The sequence below is a fragment of the Aythya fuligula genome, chromosome 3 (assembly GCF_009819795.1).
Source record: "Aythya fuligula isolate bAytFul2 chromosome 3, bAytFul2.pri, whole genome shotgun sequence".
Taxonomy (NCBI): Eukaryota; Metazoa; Chordata; class Aves; order Anseriformes; family Anatidae; genus Aythya; species Aythya fuligula.
Window position 1 is genome coordinate 74,133,863 of NC_045561.1, and position 11,889 is coordinate 74,145,751.

At 37.9% G+C, this 11,889-nt stretch overlaps 1 protein-coding gene across 2 annotated transcripts in view; it reads left to right on the forward strand.

Moving 5' to 3' along the window:
* Positions 1-10,733, forward strand: part of DSE (dermatan sulfate epimerase) — a 33,569-nt gene extending 22,836 nt beyond the window's left edge. For both annotated transcript variants that reach the window (XM_032185757.1, XM_032185758.1), the window contains exons 3-6: positions 371-621; positions 4,180-4,421; positions 5,872-6,079; positions 8,092-10,733. In XM_032185757.1, the coding sequence (XP_032041648.1) occupies positions 515-621; positions 4,180-4,421; positions 5,872-6,079; positions 8,092-9,853 (2,319 nt within the window). In that variant the 5' untranslated portion in view covers positions 371-514 and the 3' untranslated portion in view covers positions 9,854-10,733. The remainder of the gene's footprint in view (positions 1-370; positions 622-4,179; positions 4,422-5,871; positions 6,080-8,091) is intronic.
* Positions 10,734-11,889: the final 1,156 nt, after the last annotated feature.

Here is an 11,889-nt window from a genome sequence, read left to right on the forward strand (position 1 = left end):
GAGTATAAACTATGGATATTACTTTCTCACAAAAATGCTGTGAATCTTTTTTTTTCAGATAAATAGATTCTGTTTCCGGCAATAAATATTCTGCATACCTATTTCTCTTAACAAAAACCCAGAATATGCAAGCCCTGCTTTATTATTTAAAGATTTGATTTTTCTAATATAATTAATGAGGTTTGAAGCTTAGTCCATACTTTGGAGAGAATAAAATGGTCCAGAGACATGGTAAGTAGCTTACTCCTGTATCAAATTCAGCATGAGTTGCTTAACTTCAGAGATGTTAAGTCATACACAACTCACAGTATGGTAATGTAGAAAAATAAATAGTTGAAACTTAATTAATTGCATCTTTCTTTATTGACAGGCTAGTGAAGGATGCCCCATGGGAATGAGGTCCCTCTTGCTCATCCTTAGTTGGCTTTGCCACTGCTTATGACTTCTTGTACAGCTATCTAGCAAGACTCAACAGGAGAGATTTCTTGAGGTAATTGCCAATGCCTCAGGATATATGTACGAAACATCATACAGACGTGGATGGGTTTCCAGTACCTCCATAACCACCAGCCTACCAACTGTGTGGCCCCTGCTGGCTGAGCCTGGTTCTGATGAATCAAGGTATGTGCTAAATCAGGATGCTTTTCTACAGTGCATCAACTCAATCGCTCCTTTGTAAAACAATGTACAGAAACTGATAAACATATTTTTTTTTTCTGCTCTTTCTGCATTAAGTGTCTATGGCAGCCAACTGCGAAGGTCGCACTGCTTTGTGTGGTCTGAGAGCTCGGCTGTATTGAGTTTGCTCATGTGCTGCTTAGAAAAAATGTAATTTACTGAATAGAGCAAAATCTGTGGTGCAAGTGTACAAGGTATAGCTGTGCATATAAATGTAGCTATCCAACTGTTTTTGGATTTCTTACTTCACTGTGGTGAAAATTAACACTTTGCTCATGTGTTGGATGCCAGTCCAGTTTTTCAGGGCAGATTATCAGTTCAGAATTTGTTCTAACACCCTTTGGGCAGTGTACCATTGCTCCTTGGAGTGATGCACTTGGTCTCCTTGCCACATGCATCAAGAAGGTCAGTACTCAGAAACACCCTACGCTCTGAGCTGAGAGCCAGGCAATACGATCAGCTGAATTTGATCAGGACTTTTGTTCCTATCTCCCTGAGATGGTTGTAAAGCTGTACCTTTATCATTCACAGACACAGCTCTGGACATTTCTTTTCAGCATCCTTTGCTAAGGAGAGGTTACAGGATTTTACCTTTTTCCCTTTAAATGTGATGCCCCCATGCTTTTGCCTGCATGGGGAATATCCCTCTCTCCTGTTTAAGTGATGCAGACTGTAAAGGACAGTGCAAGTCATGGAGTAAGAGGAAAAGAGCTGGTGAGAAATCCTGGCTTTAAAACCCAATGGTACCTTGGCTGAGAAGTGAAAATCATGGAGCCAGCTCCTGCTTATAAGAATGTGTCAGTATTTTATCAAGTTTAATTTGGTATGTGCTAGATGTATTTTGAAGACGTGACACCTGATGGAAACTACTTGATGCAAATCAAGAAAAACTAGTTTCTGGATGCTGATGATATTGCCAAGCTGTTCAGCCCTGCTAAGTAAGCAAGGACACATCTGCACACTGTTGGGCTTTTGGGCACCCAAACAATGTGTTTCAAAAAAACGTGGCACCTACTGTGTTTGAGGGGGATCATCTTTTTGTAAGAGCTTGTCATAAACAAATGCACTCACTAATGTGCATGTGATAAAAAGCAGGAAGGGTATATGTAGAAATTATTACTTCACAAATTGAAGAATAAGATTTCATGTTTATTCAGTAGGTTTGCTAAATTCCTCATAATTCCATCTTCCTTGATCCTCTGTTATTGCAAAAGCTGGCAGTTTACAAGATGACTCTGCTTTTCATTAGAGTATAGACAGAAGTATACTTCATGCCAAACAATGATAACATCAGTTGGGTAATATTTGTTTCACCTAATTTCATATTTTTGGAAAGAAAGAAATAAAATGCAAATTCACTAACACTTGAGCAATTTAGAAATAGTGCAGATATTTAAAATGAAAACAGTTCAAAACATCCAGACTGTATATTTCTAAATGAAACATCAATTGTTCTCAATATGAGGCAGCTTTATTTTTAAAAAATGAAAACTTAAATGAAGTTTCTTTTTTGGTCTAGAATGTTTTTTTTTTTTGAAATGTTTTATTGAAAATTCTCATTCCGAGATGAAAGACTTTCTTCAGGAGGAAAAAAAAGGGGGGTGGGGGTGGAAGGAGATGGTGGAAGGAGACATGTAAATCTTTTCCAGTATCAGATTCAAAGCAATTGCAAATAGTGTATCCCACTGTAGACCTTTTTCCAAAAAAGTTTGAATAATTTTAAGTACTGTACTCAGCTAATCAAGTAGGCAGAGGTTAAATAGCCAACTTAAAGACATGTAAACATTGACATAGGACTGAAAAAATGAAACTAATTGAAATAAATTCTAGGCACCCACATATATTAAAGCTTTTGCAGTTAAAATAAACACACAAATATTCTGAAAAGAGACCTGAGTAAAGCCTAATTTGATATACATGTTGCTATCTATAGGTGAGTTTCATTATGTTTTATTATGTAGCCTGACATAGTGTTGAGTCTCTACCATTTTTCATTCTTATGTATTATTATTTCATTAAGGTACTACAGCTATAAGGTCATAGCATCAAGTAAGTAAACAGGAGTGAAGTAGGCAGAAGTATGTAGTGCTGCCTGCTGTCCTGTTCAATCATACATGTATTTCTCCTTTCAGCCAGTGGATAAAAATGCCATTTAGAATCAGGTTGTCTAACTTAGACATTGCAATTTTTTCCTCTCTGTTAACTAAGCAGGATTTGGCAGTCTTGACTGCTAGGAAGTCTGAGTTGCTCATCACTCTGCTGAGCATAATACAGTAATTGTGGCAATAAAATGAAACATTCTTGGTAGGCGGGTTTGAATGTAGCTCATACTCTCTCAGCCTGGCATGTGTGCTTCATTCATCAGGTACCAAGTAATTACACCAAGTAATGGGATATAACTTGTGCCAGCTGTCCTAAAATTGAGCTCTGCTATATGGTGGAAATAAGTCTGGTTAAATCTGTGTCCAGACACTTTGAGTTGCGTAGTCACTAAGTGACGTGCAAGGCGATTGTTCTCTGTTTATTCCTACCTCTCCAGCCAGTGAATCCAAAAGAGTAATACGAGGCATGGAGACTTTTGGCTGCTGGGATCCATATGCTGCCTTCCAAACACACATCCTTCTACAATATGTAGATACAGCTGAGGCTCCTGTGCCTATGCTTGCTTCTTGGTGAAGGCAGACAAGTCCTGAGAAGGGCTTTGGGCAACCTCTTTCCAGCTCTTGATTTGCATAGAGCAGACCTAAATATCATCTCTGGAATTTTCTTCTTTAGAAGAAATATAACTGATAAGGACTTGTATTTGTGGAGGCTGGACCTCTGCTTAGTTGGACGATTAACTTTATTCTGGAATTGAGGAATCTGCATTTGGAATTAAACATGTAAATCTTTTCCAAAAGAACTTCTATTTAGATAGATCCTTTAGATGTGCAACACATTGAAAATGTAAGTGGAATCACAGAATGTCTTAAAATAGAGCAGTCTTAATAGAATATCAGTTAAGTGCAGTTCAAGTGTCAACTTTTTTGTAAACTCTGAGAATCTTTTATCACACTGGTGATAATTACAGTGAAAAATGACTGAACAGAATATTTACTTTATGGAGCCCTCTAGTGGGGACTGTAAATTTGTTTTCCTAGCACTTTAATTTGAACTGAAATACATAGTCTTGATGCGACTCTACCCTTTTTGCATGTTCTGAATGCATTAAGAAAATTTTCATTTTAAGATGGAAAGCATAATCCCACATTATTAGCAAAAAGGTGTTTATATATATAATATATTTTTTTCTTTCACTCTGTAAACTTTCCTTATTGTGTTTAAGTATAGTGCTTTATTTTTCACCCTGGAAATGCAGGAGTTCTGCAGTAATATGTCATGTTTAGAGCTCTGGCAGTTTTTCCTTGTGTATTCTTGCTGTGAAGGATCCCACTGCGGAATCAGGTGACATCATCTATGACCTATAGTGTTGTAAACCAGATTTCTAACATTTTCTTTCAGGCTACCTTCAGGAAGCTTAACCTGTGGACCAAGCAAGTGTTGGCAATCATGGAGAAGTCAGTGGTCCTGCTGCAGGAGGTCACAGATGGGCTCCTCTATGAAGGGGTGGCTTATGGCAGCTACACAACCAGATCGTTGTTTCAGTACATGTTTCTTGTCCAAAGGCACTTTGATATCAATCACTTCAGCACTACCCTGGCTCAAGCAGCACTTTGCATTTATGTACAGGACTGTCCTGCCAGGTAGGCTCATTTGCACCAATGAAGCTGGATCTTCTAATTCTCAAAGAAACTTCACATACCAAGTAGAGCATTTTAATTAGCATTGTACTTGGATATTTAAAATAACCTTTTCCCTGGATTTTACCTTCATCATGCATGGAAACACTGATATCATTTTTTGCTGATTTTTCACTGCTTATTGAACACTGTTATTTATTAAACTCTGGTTTTTAGAATCAGTCAAAAAAAGGAACATTATTTGGGAGAAAAAAAAACAGTACTTCAGAATTTGATTTCTGGTTTTCAGAGTTTGAAGATCAGATGTTTTGGGGATTTTCTATTTGAAAAATAACATTCTTTGAGATTACTGATTAATTTTTTTTTTTTTTTGTCCTTTCCCAAAAAGAAAAATGGTCACGCTAAAATACTGGGTGAAAGGAGTAGAAAATCATAAAGCTGGGGTAAAAGTATCAAGGAAGTGTGGGGACGATTTACTCGATCCCAGATTTTCATGAATCATATTTACATGAATCATTTTCTTTTGTCAATGTGAGTTAAAGAGAAATATCAGACATGGGCCTGTTTTGCAGACTTCTTAGTATTTCTGTTTTCATGCTGAATTTCTCCAGTGTTTCAGTTTGTTTCAGCATCTCTGGTATGAAATCCTAGTTGTGGCTAAAAAATAGAGATCTACAAATATGAAAACAGTTATAACCTAATAAACACTGCCAACCACTTGTAGGTTTCAGAAGAAATTTAGTTTTGGGTAGCCTTGCAAGTTCACAGTGATGGTTTTGTGTCGCTTCTTTGTAGGAGAGTTCATTAGGAACTTATATTGTTCAAAGTCCTTTTAAAAAAGAGTGGAATAATTTTAGATAAATATTATATTTAATAGATATTATATTTAATAGATATTAGAAAGCCCAGATCTAGCTTTGTGTGTAAAGGGGATGAGTGCAGCTTTGGCATGCTAGCACAGATGTGTAAGGAATTGCATTAAATCCGTGTGATACCTTAGGCATTTGCTGGGGAGAGGTTCCAAAAAAAGCAAAGTGAACTCATTTTAGCTGTTTCAGGGTGAAACTGGTTTTTGTTTGTTTTTCCTTGAGGGAGTCTCTCTTTTGTTGTTTGGAGAGTTTGGATTGACAAAGGAAAAGCAAAAACTGTAAAGAGAGTTACCTTTGCAAAATTTGAATGAGGAGGAAAAGTGGATGGGATATTGCTTTAAAAAGCAATTTAAATTTTAAATGCTTTACATTTTTGTAGTACTTACTGTCTGTAGCTCATAGCCAAAGAAAGGTAACTATTTGAGTTATCTACAGCAGAAGGAAACAGCTCCTGTGTAACGTGTCTATGGCTCATTTATGAGTAGGTGTATGAACATATGAGAAGGCTCCTTCTGTTTGTGTTTCTACTGCTTGGTTTCATCATCATTTATTCTTTCTTACATTCCTTTTAATTTTTTCCCAAGGGTTTCAGAGAACTGTGGCCATTGCGGACTCCAACTACAACTGGTTCTACGGGCCAGAGAGCCAGCTGGTGTTTCTTGACAAATTTGTCATGCGCAACGGCAGCGGGAACTGGTTGGCAGAGCAGATCAGAAGGAACCGGGTAGTAGAGGGCCCAGGGACTCCATCCAAAGGGCAGAGATGGTGCACTCTCCACACTGAATTTCTCTGGTATGAAAGGGAATGAGTGGGCTTGGAAGGGACCAGACAGCTGCTTGCCGTTTGTGATAAGCTGTTATCTTTAGATTTGCTTTGTAACAGCAGAGATTGTGCTGGCCATGTGGAGCCCTGAGTTTTTAGGCTCACAAGAACTTCATTTGGCAAGGATACTCAGAATGTGTTGCTACAGGCAACACTTTTTTCTCATCCTATGTGCGCTTCCATTTTTTCCTTCCATTGTCTGTTGTTTTATAGAATACATGCATTTCGAAAAGGACTGAAAATTTCTGAGTATATTCTTTGGCTTGTTCGATCTATTCTGATGATTAATCCTGTTGTGCTTTTTGTTGTTTTTAATAATTAGGCAAATATTTAAAGCATAGATTTCTTAAAAAAAAAAAAAAAAAAAAACTATAAGCAATATAAAAGATAATGACTGCTATTAGTTGTATGTGCATACTAATTTGCAAATTATATTTAGAAGAAATAACATGATAGATGACTGCACCTATATCTTCCTTGTAATTTACACCTCTGCTAACTGCAGTTAGTCTACAAAAGCTAAGAAATGAGAAGATCCAAGGTGTACGTATAAATTTACATATAAATTCCCTCAGTCTGTAGAGAGAAGAAATACATTTGAGGATTCAGTATAGCTGTATTTCTCTCTGTTACAAGGAAAGCATTATTAAATATATTGCTTCGCATTTATGATACACACATTAAAATGCATGGTTACTAGGCTCCAAGCACCCTTTAGCTTGTTATTTCCGAAATGCAGAATCTTTCCTCTACAACCCCATTCATGCATTTTCTCTCCTGTTTCTCTGTGAAAACCTTGCAAATTTATAATTAATATACTTGAAATTTCTCTTTGATGCTGAAGGGAGGCATGTTTTTAAGAGCAAGTGAGTCAGAACAACAACAAGCTATGAATATCCCAACATCTGTTTTTTCCTTGTGCTGCAGTTTTGCTCCTTTGATGAGCACATCCACTTGCATTGGAGTCTCCAGAAAGAGGTTTGCTTTTAGGGGGATCTCCATCAAGGACCACTAGCTATAGAGTAAACTCCCGAGCTCTGCAGTTTGGGGGCTGATCAGAACTACGTGAAGCCATATGCAGCACATGAGCTAGGGTTGTCTAGGGCCTGACTGAGACTCCTGATTAGTTATAGAGAATAGTTCAGATGAGGAACCATCTAACAGAAATGTCACTATACTTAATGATGGTTTCATTTAGTTTGGTTAAACAACACCAGAAGTTTGGGTTTTGTTTTCCTGCCTGTTGTCATTTTTCTTGCCTTTACTCATGTAAATCAAATTAAACAAAAATTATAAGTAATGTAATCTTTTCAGGAATTAAAACCTCTTTTTTAAAACAGACTTCTTATATCTTGAAATTTATACAAGAAAGCTGTAAAATTTTTCTTCAATACAGCAGGAGAAAGAAAATAGCATATACTAAGCAATATAAATCATTAAAAATTAATAAAAAATATTTTTAAATATTTTTTTTTGTTTATTACTAATTCTGTTTGCTCATCAATTTTGAGGAAATGGGTTCTTTGTTTTTCTTGGTTAAGTAGTCAGCAGGTAGGTGCAACTGTTGCTGTCACATGCAAATAGTGCCTACAGCCTTTCTAATGTGATTTTTAAAATATTTCTATTGCAGTCAGTAGCTTTATGATATAAAATGTAACATGGCTTGTTTGAGGAAAGTTCATGGTACTCTTATATTTGGACTGCAGAAGGATTGTTTGGTTTAAATGTAGAGCAGATTCTTTCAGTTATTCTATAAAAAAAAAGATACAACATTCATTTGACAATTACAAATTTGCATGGAGATTAGTATGGTAAATAGCATTACAACTATATGCTTATTTTGTTCAGGAAGGATACCTGTGGACTTTATATCGTTAGGTTGCTCCTTGATATAGGTATTGAATTGTGTTTTGAGTTTTGTATGGGTACTGATGAAATCAGTCAAGTGATTTTTAAACCCATTTTTCTCATCTTTTTGTCAGGTATGATGCAAGTTTGCGCTCTGTACCTCCACCAGACTTCGGGGTTCCAAAGCTGCATTACTTTGAGGACTGGGGAGTGGTAACCTATGGAAGTGCTTTGCCAGCTGAAATCAACAGGCCTTTCCTTTCCTTCAAGTCAGGAAAGCTGGGAGGACGTGCAATATATGATATTGTTCATAAGAACAAGTACAAAGAGTGGATCAAGGGATGGAGGAACTTTAATGCTGGTCATGAACACCCGGACCAGAACTCCTTTACTTTTGCTCCCAATGGTGTACCTTTCATAACAGAAGCTCTGTATGGACCAAAATATACTTTTTTTAATAATGTGTTGATGTTTTCCCCTGCTGTGTCCAAGAGCTGCTTCTCCCCATGGGAAGGGCAGATTACAGAGGACTGTTCTTCAAAGTGGCTTAAATATAAACATGACTTGGCTGGTGACTGTCAGGGACGAGTGGTTGCTGCCATGGAGAGAAGCGGGGTGGTTTTTATCAGGGGAGAAGGAGTGGGTGCATACAATCCTAAACTGAAGCTGAGAAAATTGCAAAGAAACCTCGTACTTCTCCATCCTCAGCTTCTGTTGGTGGTTGACCAAATCCACCTAGAAGATGACAGCCCCCTGGTGGCAGCAACCAGTTTCTTCCACAATGTGGATGTGCCTTTTGAAGAAACTGTTGTTGATGAGGTCCATGGGGCATTTATTAGACACCGTGATGGGATATATAAGATGTACTGGATGGATGATACTGGCCACAGTGAGAAAGCTACCATTGCCTCAAGGATGTATCCCCGGGGCTACCCTTACAACGGAACGAACTATGTGAATGTAACAACCCTCTTGCGGCACCCAGTCACAAGAGCCATTTACCTGTTCATTGGGCCCTCCATCGATGTGCAGAGCTTCACGGTCCGCGGAGACTCTCGGCAGCTGGATGTTTTTGTTACCACCAGTGAGCACGCCTATGCAATTTACCTGTGGACTGCTGAGGAAGGGCCCCGTTCTGCCTTTGCACAGGTTATTGCAGACCGCCAGAAAATTGTCTTTGACCGTGCCTCTGCCATTAGGAGCTCTGCAGTGCAGGAAGTGAAGGACTACGTAGGGATTGTGGAGAGGAACCTGCAGCGTTTTAAGCCAGTTTTCCAGCAGCTGGAGAAGCAGATACTGTCTCGTGTACAAAACACAGCTAGCTTTAGGAAGACTGCTGAGCGCCTGTTGAGGTTTTCAGATAAAAGACAGACAGAGGAGGCCATTGACAGAATATTTGCAATCTCACAGAGGCAGCAGCAGCAGCATAGCAGAGCAAAGAAAAATAGAAAGGTAGCCAAAGGCTACAAATTTGTTGATGCTGTTCCTGACATTTTTGCACAAATTGAGGTAAATGAAAGAAAAGTGCGTCAAAAGGCACAGACTCAAGCACAAAAAGAGTTGCCTGTAGATGAAGATGAGGAAATGAAAGATCTTTTGGATTTTGCAGATATCACTTATGTGAAGCACAAAACTGGAGTGTCAATCAAAGGCCGATCAGGGCTGGCACAGATGGTGACAACTGCTCGAAGTAGCGCCCCATCAATATCAGCCTCTTATACCCGCCTCTTTCTAATTCTCAACATTGCTATTTTTTTTGTCATGTTAGCAATGCAGCTCACATATTTTCAGAAGGCCAAAAGACTGCATGGCCAAAGATGTCTGTATGCAATACTTCTAGTAGACAGTTGTATATTATTGTGGCTGTATTCATTCTGTTCTCAGTCACAATGTTAGCAGATCTCTATTAGTTGACCAGTTTATGGTCATATATGTCTATGCAAAAGCATTAACCCTAATAGGGCCAAGTTTATGTTTTTTTTTTTTTTTTTTCTGAAACATTCCAAAAACAGCTGGGGAAAGATTGGTTTCAGACCAGAAAGGATTGACAAATAAGGCAGGCAATGAATTTCTCAGAAAACTAAGTACTTAATAAGTATTCCTCCTTTGAGTTTTGAGTTGGGCCTCACATCTGAGGGAATATTATGTTTTGTTCATCAGAGTTCGGTAATGTAAAGTTGTAATTAATTTTTGGTGAGAAGAGCTCTCTTAAGAGATTTGTTTCTAAGGGCTTCCTTTTTATACAGAATTGGATTTGCATTTAGTGACTTTCCATTACAAGCTGCTATGGATGTCTGTGGACATGCTCTTAAGAAAAGGACATTTGAACACAAGTATGCAGGGCAGATCTTAGCAGTAGATTTCACTTCCCTCTGCCAGACCAAAGAATGCTTCAGTGTGGGGCACTCCTGTATAATTATTTCAGACCCTTACATCGTGTCATGTCTTCCATGCTCTCTTCCGTGCTTTACAATCTGGCATGATAGGAGATGGGAATCCTGTCAGTACTTACCAAGTGAGCAGCACAATGCTTAGTAGGCAGTAGCAGAAGGCAAATAAGGGGCTGGTTCAAAATATAAAGGAACACAATTCTCAGGAAAAAAAAAAAAAGCATTTTTTCTTTCAGTCAAGTTTAGACTGCAGAAAGATGAATGCTGTAGCGTCTGTACTCAGTTTTACAAGGCAGGGTTTCACAAAAGTTTTCCATAGATTGAAGTGCATCTTAGCAGGGAAATAATACCCTATATCAGTGCTCTTCCATATGCAATTGGAAAAATGCAAAAAAAATAAAAATAAAAATAAAATAAAATAAAATAAAATAAAAAACACAAAGCAATCCTGTGGTAACCTCAGCAATTGCCAGTATGGAAAAAAAGGTATTAAGGAATTACTTAATGTCTTTTTTCTGTTCACATGACTAGAAACAGAGGACAGTTAAAATTGTGTACACTTCACAGTAAAGCACCATCAAGAGTTCTGCAAGCTCTTGGTGGCACCTGGGACAATTATTTGGGGATTAGTGGTAAATGGAATCATGTGGTTTATGACAAAAATAAGTTTGACATCTCCACATATGTCCCCTTCTGTTAATTAAACTTAATTCAAAAAAATCATAGCCGTTTGAGAGAAAGGCAACTCTATGGAATTGGGGCATATCTGTACATCTTTACAGAAAAACAATTTTTCTGGTACATTTGCTAAATAAAAACATTATAATTGTCTCTATGGAAAATATGTTTTTATTTGATTAAAATACTTTTCCTGGTAATTGCAGTACTTTGTTCGACCATGAAACTTTATTTCATCTTCCTTACACCTATTTAAGTATCTATTATCTACATTGCTATTTTTAAACCTTCTGTGATTTTACGTATTGAAATGTGTTGAGCTTTTCTTGTCTAACATCTTCAGTGAATAGATCTGAATATTTTCACTAGGTTCCAAATACTGAGACAGTTCTGAGCACTGTATTCACATATAGAAGCCCTGCTACAGTCTCCAATGCCTTGATTTAGCCAACAAAATTTGATATTTAGTCTGGACAAAGATGTAGGACTCCAGTTAATTTCTGCTCTGTCTGTAGTCAGTGGAGAGCTAGTTTGGACTAGCTCTCCACTTTGGACTGCTAGTCTACCTAAGACCTGAAACACCAAGACACCTTTCCCTGCTAATTGAAAGAGGCATGTAAAGTGGTTAATCACCTATTTCAAATCACCCTGTTAATTGCTTAAGGTGAAGGAAGTTGAATTTGGGGAATGTCACTCCATATAGTTCCATGTTGGACAGGTTCGAAATTAGGAAAAAATTATTCTCAGAAAGAGTGGTCAGGCATTGAAATGGGTTGCCCAGGGAGGTGGTAGAGTCACCAGCCCTGGGGGTGTTTAAGGAAGGGTTGGACTGCTTAGGGACATAGTTTAGTGGGTGATAAAGAT